This window comes from Sphaeramia orbicularis, chromosome 22 (genome assembly GCF_902148855.1).
Source record: "Sphaeramia orbicularis chromosome 22, fSphaOr1.1, whole genome shotgun sequence".
NCBI classification, from domain to species: Eukaryota; Metazoa; Chordata; class Actinopteri; order Kurtiformes; family Apogonidae; genus Sphaeramia; species Sphaeramia orbicularis.
The window spans coordinates 45,040,607-45,059,288 of record NC_043978.1 but is presented as its reverse complement, the minus strand read 5'-3'; the positions used below and the strand labels follow the sequence as shown (position 1 = coordinate 45,059,288).

At 37.7% G+C, this 18,682-nt stretch overlaps 1 protein-coding gene across 1 annotated transcript in view; it reads right to left on the bottom strand.

Moving 5' to 3' along the window:
• The window catches only part of setd3 (SET domain containing 3, actin histidine methyltransferase), a 42,460-nt gene extending 23,914 nt beyond the window's left edge, over window positions 1-18,546 (bottom strand). The window contains exons 1-6 of the mRNA XM_030127727.1: window positions 18,414-18,546; window positions 14,940-15,063; window positions 13,878-13,970; window positions 12,858-13,006; window positions 10,897-10,969; window positions 9,615-9,871 (exon numbers count right to left, since the gene is read on the bottom strand). Coding sequence (XP_029983587.1) covers window positions 9,615-9,871; window positions 10,897-10,969; window positions 12,858-13,006; window positions 13,878-13,970; window positions 14,940-15,042 — 675 coding nt within the window. The 5' untranslated portion in view covers window positions 15,043-15,063; window positions 18,414-18,546. The remainder of the gene's footprint in view (window positions 1-9,614; window positions 9,872-10,896; window positions 10,970-12,857; window positions 13,007-13,877; window positions 13,971-14,939; window positions 15,064-18,413) is intronic.
• Window positions 18,547-18,682: the final 136 nt, after the last annotated feature.

Here is an 18,682-nt window from a genome sequence, read left to right as displayed (position 1 = left end):
TGTTGATGAGTGCAGTGCACATATTGTTTGTACATGTCATTTAACAGGTTTATTGCTTATAAATATTTATCTATAGACATATATTTTTTTTATTTCTATATAAATATTTTTCTATATTCTTTACCTTGTGGTTGTTGTTTCAGCTGGTTCTGGAATAAAGGACAAGTTGTTTGCCATTTTCAACATGTCTTTTTGTCACCTATTCAAATAATAATTTAATCAAATCAAAGAAAATAATCAATAGCTTAATCAGTTATAAAAATAACTGATAGCTGCCACTCTATTCCAGACTAAGCTATCATGACAAATACTCACATCATTCTTTGATGAGTTTTCTATAATGTAGCCATCAGTTAGTTGTATATATACTATTACGAATCTTAAGAAGCTCCCTCATTCCTCAGTTCTTCCTCTATTTATATATTCATATGCATAGCAGAGGAGAGAGGAACACCTGACAACCAGACATATTTGGTTACACTTTCACTACAGAGCTCGCAAGAGATGGACACATGGGTGCAAAAAAATAAATAAAAAAATCAGCTGAATGGACTGTCTGTACCCCCTCCCCTTACTCACTCACACACACAGAGCAGTGCACGCTGAGCTCTTGATGCATTAGCATCCAAAGACAAGGGTCATCCATCATGTGCCACTGTGGAGAGTGTGTGTGTGTGTTGGAAGAGGCTGAAGGTATGGGTAAAAGACAGACATGAGGGGAGGAGGGGGGGACAGAGACGAAGTCCAGGTAGAGTCTTAAGAATCAATGACTGATGCAAAAAAGAAATCTTGCACTTATTATGGACTGCTAATTGACGAAGTGGAGTTATTCACTCAGAGCTAAAATTAAAACCATAACAGAGGACGACCCAACAGCTGAGTGGTTTTGGTGCAAATGCCCTGAGCAGTGAGTCCCTGGTTTGATTCCCAACAGGCCAGACCATTTGCTGAATGACATTCCCCTACTCTACACATATCTCATGTCTCTCTCCATTGTTAAATAAAGGCCAAAAAAGAATAAATCTTTTAAAGTATAACAGAGCGGCGTACCAGCCTACGGGGGGCGTTTTCCCAGTGCTATAGGCTACACATTTCCAACCATATGTTATAATCTGGCCTGCAAATAAAAACTGAACGCCCCTCATTTCACTGGATTCTGCTTGATTTATTACAGATTAATATCAGCATTTAAGGCTGCAATGCTTGATCGGTTTTGGCATTATTAGGTAAATCCACCATTATCTTTCACCATTAGCCATTAGCCTTACCTTAAGTCATTCAAGTGATCTGAGTGGAAACAAGAATTCCATCAACTCATTTGGTTTTTGGCTGTAGATCTACCTTATAACAGGAGGTTATCACTGCTCAAAGGTGTTTTGGAACCGAAAGGGGATGTAATATGTGACTGCTGTAATTACAGATGTTAGGATTTAAATAGACATGACTATGCTTCTCTGTTCTCAATGTAAAAGCTTGAAGACGAAGTTTAATTTTCCCATAGTTACATGAAACAGCATCAGGTTATCTATATTTATATTTGGTCTTGATTTAGACTGAGACGAAATACCTGCAGAGGGAAGATGTGTGTTTTCAAATTAAAAAGAATAAAAATAAACTATCCAACAGATGATTCATGATCCATGTGATTCATGTTGATGTAAAGCAAAGAGTCAGCAACACAAATGCAAAAAACAGGAAACATAAATCTAAATAATTCTTCAATTTACCAAAAAACCTTTAAAAAAGGGCTATGTTGCAATATTTCTACTTTCACATATTTAAAAAAATGACCTAAAAATACCATTAGTATTTATATTAAAATGTTATGAGATTTCTGTTGAATATGGCGGTGTATTGGAATGTAGAGACATGAAGTGAATATTTTTACCCCAGCGGTCTTATGGATTTATGTGACCACTAGAGGGAGTAGTGAGTCACTCTACCAGTCTCCCATGATCATGCTTACGTACACCATGACGCCTTTGACCAGAGTGTCAGACAGTGGTGAGATTGGATAAGAACAGCTAAGAAACAACTTTTAGAGTCAAAGAAAGAGACAAAGTGATAAAAGCTAGAAACACTGTTGTTTTCACCACTGGACGCAGCTGTAAATGAAACGAATGGAGTTTGATACTGAAATGGTACCGTTTCTTCTACACAGGTGAGTTTGATTATAAGGCTTGTACCTTTGTAACATTATTATGTGATGTTATAATCTTTGCTAAGTTGTTGTTTCTTGATCCACGGTTTAAACTAAACTGAAAATTCCACACTAGGGGTTTAACGGTGCACTCTTTTGTACCAACCATTTTGTTTCGGGGCCTTTAATACAATACAGAGATGTACCGTACAAATAGATGTAGCCTAGGTGAAGAACGAAGACACTTGCCTTAAGTTTCCACATGAGCCTTAAAGTGGAAATCTATGTCACAATATGAGCAGGGTGGCCGTAAGCAGAACCCATGTGCAACATTTGATATCCTACACGGGCGTCTAAGTGGTACACACACCATACACATGCTGAACGTGAACTAGCCAGAGTTGGAAGACCCTCTGTCTTCTCTAAGGTCTCCGATTTAGGAGCATTTTGGATTCCCTGTCAGTTAAGTCAATGGAGAGAGACAAGTTGACAAAACAAGAGCGGTGTGCCGACATTGTTTTCGTGAAGACCAGTTATATTTCTGGTAACACGTCAAATTTCATAACGCACTTAGAACGACACCATCCACTGTACCAAAAACATATCAAACCGAAATTTTCCACACAGATCTTTAGTGCAGCTATTGACAGCCCAAACTGTACAGGAGGTGATTGGTGGTTTTACTGTGTCTGTTTTCTGTCTAAAAAACAAAGCTAAGCTAACAAAGCTATAATGTCAACTATCAACACATGCAGCACATGAAGATTATTTTGGTGCTTGTTCAAAATAACCCGCTATGAGTTTTAGTTTGAAGAAGAAACTTTGATGATACAATAATACAGATGTGTGTGGAAAAACAAGCTTTATCGTCTATTCAGGGAGTGATACAGTTTGTGGACGGTTTTGGTTTTCATAAGTGTGTTTTTGGAATATCAATGCAACATAGAACCCTATAATGTTTGTGGAAATCACGTGAGAGGCCTTAACACACAATATATTTGGCAATAAATACTCATTTTCTGGGGGGTTAAGTTGCCACTAAAGGGATATGTTTGCATACATAAAAAGTGCACCTTATGTCCAACTGTACACAACATAATATAACTGATAATTTTGTATCAGTACAAAGATTAAAAGGCACTAAATAAGTGACTTTGACAGTGGAGGCCTAGCTGCTACACCAAGCTCCCCACAAACAAACTCCAACTCTAATGCCCAGATGTGAAATTGATATTGATCCTCATCTCACTTCTTGGAAAGAAATCACAAAAGTGTATCCAAAATGATGAACCAACTAAAAAGTTCAAAAGAAAACACAGTGAAAATAAATTGTAGTAGTGTGATGAAAGCATCAGAAACACACACAGTATTTTAGGTTTAGATTAAATGGCCACAAACATCAGAAGTGGGACCTGCATTATGATCTGAAACGGATGTACATTCTGGAGGTATGTCTCTGTGTTTGGGTGAATGTCAGTAATGGTTGTGTCTATCTGTATACATCAGCATACATCAGTCTGCGAGGCTGATCATACATCCAACACACCGGACACAGAGATGGAGGATGGGGGAGGGGGTTGGAGAGAGAGAGAGAGTGAGATAGAGAGAGAGGGGTTTTTGAGGAAGGTACATTCAGGTCAATTCAATTCAAAGCCAATGTGACAAGCTAATTTTCCAGCCCGGTCATCTGAGGAGGAGGGAGGTGAGGGGGGAGGCGGGAGGGGAGGGGAGGAGGAGGTGGGGACGGAGCAAGGAGGCAGCACGACGAGGAGAGTGTATGTGTGTGAGTGTGTGTTAAGAAAGGAGATGTGTCAAAGATAAGGGGACAGGACACACACACCTCCATGAGCCCTCCTCGTCAAGTCTCCGTCTCAAGCCAAGTACAACACCGAGCTGGGAGAGCGTGTGTTCCTCACCCGGAACTTTGACCTGAATGCACATTGACCTGTGGGGACTCGTGTCACTGAGGTCCCCACAGGTAGAACCCACATTTTGAGGGTTAACTTTCTGCCTCAGGGTTAGGAGATACAGTCGCAGAAAAAATTATTAGACCACCCCTTGTTTTCTTCAGTTTCTTGTTCATTTTAATGCCGGGTACAACTAAAGGTACATTTGTTAGGACAAATATAATGATAACAACAAAAATAGCTCATAGTAGTTTAATTTCAAAGCTGATATCTATCCATTTTCCATGTTTTCTTGATAATAACCAAAATCACTTCAGTTCTTATATCAATATCTATGGCATGGTACTGCCAAAAACAGTGCTTTTAGGCATTCCATGTTTTTTTTTTCTGTCTGTTTTAGTCACATGATACACACAGGAGTTAGTACTCGATTGCACAACTGTTGTTTTTGATGACTTTTGATGGTCTAATATTTTTTTTCCTGCAACTGTAGAACTGTGTGAATGCGAGTCTGTGTAGCATCATTAAAGGGGACCTGTAGTGAATTTTCATTGCTAGCCATTACAAAAAAAATCATTTATAATACTAGCGGTTCTTATAACTTATGTCAAGTACGTACATGTACTAAGTTACTGTTCCAGCACCAATAGTGGCACAGTAAGTAACCATTTACACCCATTTCTCAAAATTGCTGGCCATAGTTTGCTTCTTGAACACGTGCTTTCCACTCAATCTTGCCCACTGACTGCTGCTTGTTTACTCGCACCTAGAATCAACGTGGGTACCTCACTTCCAGCAATAACTGCTGCCCATAGGCTCTGCCCTCACACGTAATAAAAAGTTCCAGTGTGGTGCATTTCTAGCGATTTGTAACCAAATTTGCGCCTTATAAGTAATAAGCAACGCACAATCAATGCTGTAAACATGACCAGTACAGGTACACTTTAAATACAATGCAAGACCTTTTACAAACTACTGGTATTGATATAACTATTATAGTGACTGAGACTTTTTTCTGTTTTTTTTTTTTTTAACATTGTATTACTGTGGTCCAGCTAAGCTCCCCTTCACACTGCAATTTAACAATCAAATGCATACATCCTGCAGTCATCATCCACACATGCATCTCACTTGTGTAAACACGTTTAGCTTATTAAGTTAACGTTTATCTTCTTCCGTTTGCTTACTTTCATTCATTTGGTCATGATAGCCTTCCATAAATTAACGAAATTGGTTCAAACTCCAACCAGCCAGAAACAGGTGTCATACTGTAAATTAAACAAACTGTGGTTCAGCTCCATCCAGAACATGACCATCCATTTTTCCAGCTGTTCAGTTTGTGATATGGTTGCACTGAATTTTCACTCTTATACAACTGGTTCTGGTCAAACTGAAAAGACCAAAATACCCATCACAATCTACATAGCTGTGAAATATGAAGTGGAATTAATGTAAGTAAAGACAAAAAAAATGGATTTATTAATTACGTCAAGTTGGATTTTTAGAGACAGACTTACTTTTTATTTTAGTAATTAGATAAGCGTGGAAGTGGACACCTAATAAAGTAATACCCCCCCAAAAAAGGGAGATACCAGCCAATGAATTGACTTTTCATGTAAACTGTCATTATAGTGACCCCAGTCCACAGTTGTTCAACTTGAAATATCAATCCCATCAACACTAAAATTAATGTGACACTCATAATCAGATTGGTATCTATACAGTGTAATGGTAATATGCTTATACCATATATAAATAAATGCATGTTTTATGTTGTACAATGTGTAAAATATACTATATGCAAAAGAAGTACCCTTAATAGATGGCATGAGGTATAATATCATTAACGTGCCTGTACTAGACCTGTGTATTGTTACATCCCACCCCAGCAATGACATTTGATAAATATGCAAGTCTTTACATAGTTATAATGTAACTGGTGAATACAAATTAAAGAAGGTAGGAGGAGTCCAAGTCCCTCAGGTCCTCATTCGCAGCCAAATACTAAGAACTAAGCAGCTTTGACTCATCTTTGGACACATTAGTTGTAATATGTTTCTACTGAGCTACAAGAGGATAAACTGTGAAATAGAAGGTTTAATTTTCTCTAAAAACATTAAATCACAACACAGTCTCATGTATTAACACAGAAAGGTGATTACCAGCCCTAAATGTTGGCCACTGAATCAAACAAAACAGTTTCCAATCAGTATGGGTGATTCTTCCATCGCTCAAAGTGAATCAGGAAGAACACAACACTCCCCCCTAGTGGATGCCACTAAAATTGCACTTTCAAGTCCATCTCGAAAAGGGGGCTGACTACAGCATGTACTATTCTCAATGGCTTTACAAGAATTATGTGCATTTAACCCATCAAAAATTGTCTAAAATGTAGTGAAAGTATAAGGAATATACTCATCAAAACATAGTTGTAATACATTCTATAAACAAAAAAGAAAAAAAAAAAAAAGACATCCAGTCAGATATGGAAATCATGTCTGCTATCTTAACATGCAAGTTATTCATGCCCCTGTCTGTATGTGTTCTAATTAAAACAAACACCTAGCTACTGATAAAAAGAAAGAATTCTCTGACAAACTCTTCTTTCTGTGCTTCTTTGATATATGAAGAAGAGTGGGACTTCAGAGAGAAGGACTGTGGCGATTTCTGATCAAAACTGAGCACGACATGACTGTCATTCCACTACGCTTCACATTAATAATGGGATATTAGCATATTTGGAGATTACTATCCCGCTATCTGTTGTCTGGGCGTGTTAACCAGTGTTTCATCATATACCATAATCACTCCCTTTCTACATTATATTCATTTCTGACTCCTTTCATTGGTGCATTAAACTGAGCAAGAAAAAAAATCTTTCTCTGATAATTTTTAAAGTTTACATATTCAATCTTTTCCCAAATTGCAAAAAGACTTTGCTGATCTTACTATGTTAATCAGTTGTCATACATCACATTATAATTGAATTTGTGCATATGAGCCTGTCAAAAACATCAGCAACTATGGTCCTCAAACTATTTGTATGATATATCAAGTGATCTCTGCTTAAACTTTAACTCCGATCATAGCCCAATGCCTCCCCCTCCTGGTCAATGGCAGCATTTCAGTCACAAGTTGAAACTTCTTTTTCACTACTGCTGATAATAGAAAGTAAAAAACTGAATAAAAGTAGGGTGAAGGCTTCACAGTTGTGGCTTTCAACACTTTTTAGTTCATGTAAGTGGTTCTGTCTACCTGACAGACAGCTGTGACCAAAAAAGAACACATACTCTAGTGTTATTTCAGAGTTTCAGTTCTTCTTTTTCTTTTTTTGTCTCAATTGTACATTTATCTGCAAACCAAGCCTCTTTTAGAAGTGTTTTATTAACTACCAAGCAAACTGTTGTTTTGGTTTTCTTATTATTAAATTCTACGGTTTTATTATTATACAGGCTATGACTAATTTGCCCTGGTTCACCTACATTCTGTGGGTTAAAGGACCTCTTAAACTTTAATATATAAAACAATGTAAAATACAGCGACGGAATTGCAATATCAAGTTGATAACAGAGATGCCAAACAAGTTAAGTCTTAAAAGTCCAGAGTGTAACATTTAGGAGGATGTAGTGGCATATGTGGAATAGAGAATTTATACATTTGTTTTTGTTACCTTAGGCCCAGTTTACACGACAACGCTCTCAGGTGAAAATATTTGATCAGATGTGCCTTTTGTTTAGACTGCAACTGCATTTTTGGGGGTTGAGAACAAAAAAACTGACACCATCTTCCAGAGTGGAAATCTTAAAAATGCTCCACTCTCGCCACCGTCTAAAAGGGTTGAAAACGCAAAAGTATGTTTTCTCGTTTAGAGTTTAGATCACAGGCACGTCCCAGTACAGGACAGCCACATGTCAGATTATTTTCCTGCGATGAACCTTCAAGTTGCCCTAGACGCTCTAATTTACATCCAATAGTAAAGCAATTGTCTCGAATCTTCATAGAGAGTAGTAGAGAGCAGAGAAGGCACATTAACTACTTTCATCAAATTATTGATGCGCCAATATTGCAAAGATGAACCAGACAGCTGTGGATGAGAACAGGAAAAGAAGTAAAAAGGTTCTATGCAAGTGCTTGGTCTTGGTGGTGGTGATGCCACCTAGCCACCTGGTGTGCATACTACACTGATAAATAGGAAAGTTCACATACTTTTGCGTGTCCATGTGCATGCAGAGTTCCCCCCCAAAACGCACATCTAAACACGGAATTTAAAGTGAGAATGCAACACCACTTTTGCTTTTTTGATTCAAATCGTTATCGCCTAAACGTAGCCTTAGAGTAAGTTGTTCATCTACAGAGGGACTGATTACAGCTGCCTTGCTTGGTGTAGACTTTTAGAATCTTTAGTTCAGTCCAAACAAAATTATCAGGTGCAAAACTTTTCTACACCATGGTATGGATTACAAAAAAAAAAAAAAAAAAAACACAAGAGCTGGTCTCATCCTGGTCTCAGGCCAGATCATACTCGACTTGTTCTGTTCATTTACAGAGTGAAAACACTTTTTGGAAGGTTCAGACTAACAGACCAGTTACAGAAGATACACAATGCTATCAATACCAATAAAAAAAATTACAAAAACAAATAGGAGGTGGAAGAGGTGAAAAGTGAGGAGATGACAACACCAATGTCAGACACATACCAATATTTAAGCCAGTCAGTGTCTAAGTAAAAGTACAAAGTACAGGACTCACAGCACATGTAATGTAATGATAACAGGATGGAGGTATATTAGGTGAAGTCCTTTTGACTGCTCCTAGACTTAAAGTGAAAACACAAAGATAACTGAGCCAAATGGATCAGAATCAGAATACTTTATTAAACCCAACGGGAAATTATTGGGTGTTATATAATGTATATAATGTAAAAGAAGCATGAAACTGCAATGTGTGATTACTAGTTTGGTTCAACTGGGGTCAAAGTTCTACAATTGCCATTCAGTCCCAGTATTATCCAATGGTCTTACAGGAAAGAAACCTTCTACCCACTTCTGTGTGCTCAGACTTTGGCTGATCATTGGTGTTGTCAGGTAAACACACTGGCTCTACTGAATGACATGACAATGCATTGACAGCTGTAATTACTGATCAATGAACAGATTCAGTCAGATGTGACTGTGACTCGACACACACACTTGGAACAGTGTCAATTCATTCCCACAGCGGCATCAGGGCATTTATTTTTTATTTATTTTTGGATATTTAGTTTTTTTTTCTGTTATGATATGGTGTTTGTGCTCCATACCATGTATTTGGTGATGAGCAAAATAAAATAAAATGAAGTGAAAATGATTTGGACTGAGAGGAGAGGGCTGCAGAAGGAATGTGTGTATTTACAAATTTTGTGGTTTGTTTCCCCTTAATGTCTGCTCCTGCTTTACAATGCATTACAGTTCCCTAGTATGTTTTAGTGTGGATCAGAGTTGGTATCACCTTACTAAAAAAAAAAGTGCAGAACAGCAAAACAAACACTGGCTCTATTGAATGAGTGTGAGTGTATCCTGTCCTCTCACCTGTACCAGCTTGTAGAAGTAAGCGTACTGACGTGCAGTGTTCTTATACTGGCTCAAGACGTCCTGCACCGCCTGCGTGCCCAGCAGCAGCTGCACCTCCTCCTGCTGGTAGTAAAGCGGTGTGTCGTAATCCTGTGGAAGGCTGCGGATGTACGGCAGCCAGGATGATGCCGGATTGGCTCGCTCACACAGGAGATGGAGGGCCAGCGTCACGTTGCCCATAGCCTGTAAAATCCGGTCCTGACTGTACAGAGGACCTGGAAACAGAGGTTACATGAACTCACACCGCTGCTTTGAGTAAACTGAAAACCCCAGACAGCTGCTGGGTTAAACGTTAACATTTACACAAAGTTGGGAAAAGTTCTGACAATCTTACACAACATCTGAGGTGAATGAATGGGCGCACAACAGCCAAACAGGCACACACATCTGGTGATAAAAACCACCCCAGACAGACCACAGGTGTCAAACATACGGCCCCAGACCAAAACCAGCCCGCCAAAGGGTCCACTCCGGCCCGTGGGATGAATTTGTGAAAAGGCAAAAATTACACTAAAGAGATTAAACACTCAAGGATGTTAAAATCATTTTAATTCAGATTCTGCATACAGAACAATGTGATCTGAAGTGGATCAGACCAGTAAAATACTCTCATAATAACCACCACAAATGTTTCTCTTTGTTTTAGTGTAAAAAAGTACAATTACATTAAAATGTTTATATATATAAACTATCCTTTTACAAAGAAATGTGAATAACCCGACATGTCTTAAGAAAAGTTAGTGGCAAGTCCCATTTTAACAATATTCTGCCTGTCCCTAAACGTTTTGTGTATTTGTAGATCCATTGTGATCTGTAAGTTATAATGTACATGTGTAAATGATAAACTGAGGCATAACATTGTTAAAATTTTACTTATTTTTCCAAAGACATTTCAGGTTGTTCATGTTAATCTGATTTTTACGGAAACTTTATAGATGTAAACTTTTTCATCATGTAATTTAAGTTTTATCACTGTTATTATGTTACTGGTTTGGCCCATTTGAGATCCTATTGAGCTGAATGTGGACCCTGAACTGAAATGAGTTTGACACCCCAGAGATAAACTGTACTCTGTGTTGGACGGGTATTCATTCATATACTACTGACACAACAATTATATGCTGTTTAGAATACAACAATGATAAAGGAGATTTTTTTAGGTCTTAACACCTTGTTTGATTATATTTTTTTTTCTGTTTGCGTCAGAGCTGATGATTTCCTCATCATTTCAAGTCCTTACCGAGTATAGAGTTCTGGGCCGACTCCACCGTCATCAGCATCTTTCTGGGAATCCACAGAAACAGTTCCTCTGCCTGCACACACATGCAAACACAAAAACAGACAGACTATTATTCAACACAGGAGGCCTCAAGCAAAATCTCTGTGTTTTCACTCTAAATCTCTCACAGTTGCATTTTATGAAGTTTGCTTGTTTGTACAAACTCACTCAGCGGCTGCTTGGTTCAGTTTGAGGAACTCCTGCTCATAAGGAAGTACAAAAGATAAAGCCTCTAAAAAACTAGCCTTATTGTTCATTCACAACAATCTTACAAAGGAGGAAAAGGAACGGTTTGATGACCTATTCAACAGAACTGTGTTGACAATAGTATTAATAGATGAGCGGAAATCTCCTTGGCGATTCGTGACTATGATGTGAGAGATTAAAAGGATATGACAGTTGTAAAATATCAGTGTTGTAGCTTCCACATGAGACATTACATTGTCACTATATCACGTTATACAGACGACACTTACCATCATGCATATACTTAAACATCACAATAGCTGTAACTACTGTATTTCCTTCAATAAAAACTAGGAGTCAATTACAACCTTGGTCTATAGGAGTAAGTGAGGTTGCCACCAACAAAATAAAAGCTGATTGTCAAATACAAGAGAGTTAAAAAAGAACAAAATGTGCAAAAATTCTTTAACCCATAAAGACCCAGTGCTAATTTGTGGCAGTTCCCAAAGTAATTTTTCTCTGTAGTTAACCTTTCTTACGTGATTTATCACCACTTACGATAATATTATCCTCTGTATTTTGCATTTTAAGAGGAAATCAGGTATTTTCTTATATTTAATTTATTGATTATGTGGACGCTCATTAAAGCTCAGATTAAGTTGGGGGTTATTACTTCAAAAATAGAAAAAAAATGACTTTTTCTGTAAAATCTATCATTAACTGAACCTAAAACAAGTGTGTCCATCCACTGTCATTGATCCAACTCCATGGGTTTTACTGGTGAATCAATGTTGTAGAAGATGACAGTGTTTCCACGGTAACTATGGAGCCTCTGAACGTCCAAATGGGTCATATCTGATGACCATGAAAAGACAACAAACTGTATTTTACACCAATTATTTACATGTATTGATAGGATTAATGGATCAACAGGAATTAAACAGTTCAGATCAGTAGATACTTTTGGTCACCAGTGGATGTTTGGGTCTTTATAGGTTAATATTATCGAGCTACTTTCACCACTTTGCTGTTATAGATCACTCATGTCACTCATCTAGAGTTATTGTCTAATTTCAGTCACTGCAGGTGTGTGTGTCTCATGATTTCATTGAATTGTCATTTGTATAGTATTAACACATCAGGAAGACAAAACCTGCTGGTAAAAGCTATGAATGGTTTCTACATTCTTTAAAAAAATGTTGTTTTTACTTGTTTGTTATTACTTTTATTACTAAATAATTGCCTTTTTTAAAATTTATTTTTATCACCAATCTTTCAACATGTTTTTCATCATGGTGTGTGCTGCTGACCTCTTGGCCAGGTTGCCCTTGTAAAAGAGATCTTGATCTCAGTGGGATTTTATCTGGTTAAATAAAGGTTAAATAAATAAAAATATCCACTGACACAATCAAGCTCTTTCAGTATGAAAAGGTTAAAAGAAGTATTGTATTTGTAAATGGTACTTATAGTCACACACAGGAGCAGATCAAAAGAAAATTTCACACCAATGAAGACCATTTGTACTTATCAAAACAGAGGAAATGATAAATAAAGGTCCAACTCCAACACTATCCTCTTTCAAATAAAGGCCTTGTACCTTCTGCAGCTGGGGGTAAATAAAAGCCCTGAAATATGGTAAATTGAGGCCTATGATGATGACGGTGTGGTGTACAGAATAGTAATGCAGCAGTAGGATTGTTTTTGCTGTCTGTTTCATTATTTAGTGTTGAGCTCACCTTGATGTCTCTGGTGGCCTGCAGACCATAACCCTCTGCCCCAAAGTCGGCCACAGTGAAGCCGTCGCACGAAGCCCCATTCTCCTGAGCCCAGGCCATCAGATCTGAGAAGTAGTCCTCTCTGCTGCCTTCAAACACTATGGACATTCCTGAACACATACAGTTGATATTAACATTAACCTTTATATGTAATTGTACATTCAATGAGGTATGAATTTTCTTAACCCTTTAACCCCTAACGTGTCTGTGGTGAGCGTTCTGAATGTATTATTTATTTGAAATATTCAAAAATATTCAACCGTTTGCTCAATAAGAAAAACTTCAAAATGTGCTGATAGAATAGACCTTGTACTTTCCATAGACATCTGAGCATGCTTAGTGCACCCCCCCACCACCTGTGGAATGGGGAGAAGAACACAGAGCAGTGAGTGAGACCGACTTGCTATAAAAAAATAAGACAGTTTGGGCTTTTTTTTTTTTTTTTTTTTAATACTGTTTTCCTTGTGTTTTTTTGTTTTTACTTTTGTTTGCAATGTTGTAGTGATTTTCCTTTTTTACTGTGTTTTTACTGAGTTTTAACCTTGTAACTGCTTTTTGGAATTCAACCAGGTGTCAAAAAGCAGCTGGACTGATTTAGAAAATAAGAGCCCCCCCCCCCAAAAAAAAAAAACTGCTGGGCTGAAATTCAAACACTTGTTGTTCAGTGTGTTCTAGTTCACAGTTCATGTTCAACATCCTAAATCTCTTATTGATGTACATTCTGAGTGCATTATTTAGTAAAAACCTGTCAAACTTCAATTCCTCTCTTTGTCTTTTTCAGTTACTCCACCTTGTTTTGACCCTAAAACACGCAGTAAACAAAACCACTTAAGAAAAAGAACACAAGCACATACTCACAGCAGCTTTTATGACACCGAAACATACGCAAATTCCAAGTAGCCCCTTTCACTGAAATAATGCCTCAGGGGTTAAAGGGTTAATGAAAAAAGGGAGAAGTTAAGTATCTGTGTGTGTAATCACCCTTCTGCTTCTTGCGGATCTTCTCCACCAGGCCTCTGATCTGAGTGTACTCCTCCCATTCTTTACCAGCAGAGGGTGCTGCACTGCTGCATTCTGAAGAAACACAGCCTGATAACAACACCTTAAACAGATCACACACACTCACAGCCAAACACACCTCAGCTGAGACAAAGAAGCTTAAAAACAGCAGTGTAAAGCTAGATCTGTTGTTCTGTCTTTGACAAGTGATGCAAACCCTTTTATGGACCTATATGAATATGATGGCACACATTTCAGTTGTATTCCTTGTAAGAAGACATACTAAAACCACAACATGTCGCTAAATCAGTCTGAACTGTAAATACACACTATATGGACAAAAATATTGGGACATATAATGGCTACAGCTCATAAGATTGATAGAAAGAAACATGAGATGAGATGAGATGAGATAGAAACATCAATATTTCCTCAAAGTTTCATGGAAGATGTGAAGAAAGTAGATGTTAGTTGTGGTAGAACATTATTATTTAAGGTCAAAGGCAGAGCATGAAAAATATTTTAGAAATGTAGAGATAGAGCAAATAAAAATCATAGCCATAGATAAACAAAACAAAAAACAAAATCAATGTTGAGAGAAATTAAGTAAAAACAATCTACTAGGCATTTTGGAAACAAACATAACAATGTAAACAAAACTAAACAATGCAATGCAATATTTGCAATTTGCAATATATTTGCAATATATATTAATGCAATATTTATTACAATATAAAACTATAATATGACATTTGTCATTATTGTTTTGTATCCCAGAAAAGAAACACCTGAATTCAACGTGTCCCAATACTTTTGTCCATATAGTGTAGATCACTACTACCACCTGCAAATCAACAGTTTACCTTAAGAACACCAATCACCCTGTAATAGAACATTATTTAAGACATTTTACAAGCACCTAAATAAACTTGAGAAGTACATGGTTGACTGTACGCTGCTCATATCCTGTTATGTTTCCATTTTCCACACATAAAGGCTGCAATGTGAAGGTGAGGTGGGTGTAGAAGTTGAATGTAAACATACTCTGCAGCAGTTCAGAGATGAGGTTCATCATTTCCTTTGGGGAAACCACAGCACTGGCTCCTGAACCTGACTTCTGAGTCTTCACCCGACTCTTCTTTCCCATGGTGGTGGATGAACAACTGGGCTGGGGAGTTTTTACACACACTGTTAGCATAGCAAGACAAATATGAACCAAAAAACATGTTCAAAAACCACAAGCACAAACAGTTCTAACATCGTCCACACTTCAGCCTCTGTAGTGTTTCTAAGAAAGAGTTCAGTCAGCTCTGTGTCTCTGATGGCTTAAGAAGTTACAGAATTACCAGATCTGGTAATTCTTTTAGCTGAGAAAGAAGAAAAAATACCAACAAGCAGACTGTGTGGAACATAATATGGTTAATTATTTTAAAGAACATAAATAATGATGTTTTGCCAATTCTTTAACCCGGTAAAATAAATGCTGTTTCATTAAGTATTGCTACAAGTAAAATATTTTCATTATCAGTCAGTCAGAAAACTGTTTTTTACAATGAATAACTGTGTGAAAATGAACTGGTTTAAACTCCCATACACATCTAAAGTTAGCAATCAAAAATGTAAGAATATGGCTAATGAAAGGAAACCCAGCTTCCAGTGGCACAGGAAAGTTACCTAATTAAAAAAAAAAAAAAAAAGATTCTCTTGAATTTGAAGGCTTTCTAGTTTCCTTGCTCATCTGGCTATAATCACCAAAATGAAGACCTTTGGATTATGAACCAAACCAGACACTTGAGACTTTGGAAAACACCTGACAGATACATTTGGCCATTTATCAGATAATTTATAGACCTAACAACTTCCTGAGAAAAAAATAACTGATAGATGAGTCAATAATCCCAACCCCACAAGCTCTCAAATGACAAGCTTTAACCTGCAAAAGACTAAAATTGTTCACTGATCATCAATGTACTTGAATATAGCACTAATGGTGAGACTTTGTTGCTGAATTTTCAGTTTTAATTTCTTCATCTTTTGAGTGAAATTGGCAGTTGTATTTTTTTTTTACTTGCATTTTACTTATTTATAGCTCCATGCTATGAAACAACATTATAACTCTTATATACTGTCTAAGCCATCTTAAATCCATCATGGCATTCAACAGCAGCACAAAAACAACAAGAACGTCTGTTTTTTTCTTCATGAAACTGAATGACTTGTACCGAAACGGTACAAAATAGATTTTGCACAGGTTCTACAAATGCCAGTACAGTGAAACTGCTGTAAATTAAATTGGACTTAATCTTAAACGAACATGATGTTTCAGTTTGAACAAAATATGTCGATCAATGTTGCGCTTGTGTTTTTATGTCTTAGGTAAAAAAAATCTTGTAATTTACTGACCACACCGACTCTGCTCTCTGAAACATTAAGTAAGGGTTAACCACCTATGTATTAATGTCAGATATGGTTATTTATACATTTTAAATATATCTGTTCCAAAATTTGGTACAGATAATTATTTTAAGGGAATTTTTTAATCTTGAAGGGAACAATATGTAAGGGAGAGCGTGAGATCAAGTGCTCATTTGACCAAGCTTCTACAGAAAACATACAAACTACATATGAAAATGGAAAAAGATTTAGTCTCTAAACCGACCGACAGAGGTAGTGCATGGCTGCATTCAGGCAACTGTACTCTAAACTCAGCTGGGACTCAGATGGATATAAGGTACACATTTGTGCAACAGCTTTTCCTTTATGTCGAAACAGATTGCTTTGTAAACCCCTGAGGTTAAATTTGCTTGCCTTTCTTTAGGAAACAATCCATTCCAGGTTCATGTGGATCCTTCGATTCTATTATTAACACAATATACTCAACATCTCTACAGAACCTTATCGAATGACTGATATTTCATTATGCACAACAGGCTACGGTGTTAGGCCTTTGGCGTTTACACCAGCAAAATGACCCCTTTAAATAGACCAAGTGTCAATGTCTAGTTTACATGGACCAATTCAATTTCCTCCTGGCTTTAACACGACTAATATGAATTCCTCCCCCCTGAGCAGCTGCTTTCTGTCTCTTTTGCTCATGCACAATCACACCATTTCACAACCCAGATTCTTTACAAAAGCAAAGGAAGTGAATGAGGCCACTTTAGTTTTTGTGTCTAACAGGAAAGCCCATCAACTGCACACCACCGAACAGCCCTAGTGTCTCTCTCTGTCTCGCCCTCATAGTCGACAGCTGCTCAGTGACATTCAGGAGCAGTTGTCAACGTGGTCCAGAGCCAATCACTTACAAGAACACAGGGCCTTGGTCTGCCACTGTCCTGCATTCTCAGAATACAGAGGAACTTCACTGATCTCAAATGGGCAAAGTTTTAACATCACTTTATAGGCAACAATGTGACTTAACTGTATTTTTCATTTAACACTCCCACAAGGCTGAGTGTTACCTTTTAACAGTACAAGAACAATTTCTCCTCTTTGAGTACTGTGTCAAGTGGTTTTAGGAAATAAGTGATCTTTAAAAAACAACAAACAAACTTGGCAGTAAACTTCTACCTCAATTGTAAAGGTTTCTTCAATAGGAATGACAGCTTGCAGATGTAACTTTTATTCATGTGAAACTTACAGGTTTTGATGTACTTTACCTTGGTAATAAGTCTTAGAAATAAGTGTCAAGAAAACAATAGGAACACTGTTCAACACGTGTTTTTGTAGACAGTCAACCACAGATAAGTTGCAGAGCCACTTTCTGAAAACAAATATCTGTCAGATGTTTTGGTACTTTAAGAAAAGGCTGTACCTTGAAATGCACATGACTCATCTCAATCAAACACGATTTTTGCGGTCTCACCATCTCTGTCTCTCAATTAAATATGTTTTTAAAGTTTAAGACAAGGCTCTGTGAGCATGGGGAAGATCTGTTTAAGCTAGTGACACAGCTACTTTCACCGTGTCACGAATGCCTCTCTAGAACCAAATTCAACTCCCTTAGGACCTAGGTAGATATCATCTTAAAACCCTAGAGTTAATCCGGGTTAAATTGTGTGCTGTTTCGGTGTCTTAAGTACAGAAAGGTAAAATACATGGGTCAATTTTCTTGGCACTGGCTACGTGGGGTTAGCAGGGTTTTTATCCCCCAGCCTCTGTGGATATTTGTAGCTCATGCCACTAGGCCAGTAGCTACCGTACTAGCACAGAGGAATCACGCCCATCTGAGCAGAGATGTAATTGGAGCGGAGCAGAGTACAGAGCTCATTCATCTATACTAGCTCCACTGAATAGACGATACCAGGCTAACTGTTAGCTGCTAAGCTGTCAAGTGATAAAGGATCAGCCTGAGTTTTAGAAGGGGCTAATCTGCTGGATTGTCTAGCTAGCTGGGCGACACCGCTATAACACAACTGCCATAAACTGCATGCAAACATCCACACAGAATTACACTGACGCCTAACATCATGTGGCGACTAAGCAAACTATAAACATTTTTCTTCGATTCAGTCATACCTTATTTAGTGACAGCAGCAGTTCCTCTGTTCCTGTACTGAAACCCAACTTGACTGTAACTCTCTTGTGTGATTGGAGAAGCCGTGTGTTACGCCCACCAAACCCACACCGCCTTCAGGGATTTTAATTGGCTGCTGAGCTGCACGCTCACGGAAACTGACAGCGACTGGTTGAGGATGGTGATTAATGTAAACTTTAGTGTAAATATATTAACGTCCCGCCCATTAAGCCTTGCTATTGGACACTCACTTTTAGAAAGATTAAGATGA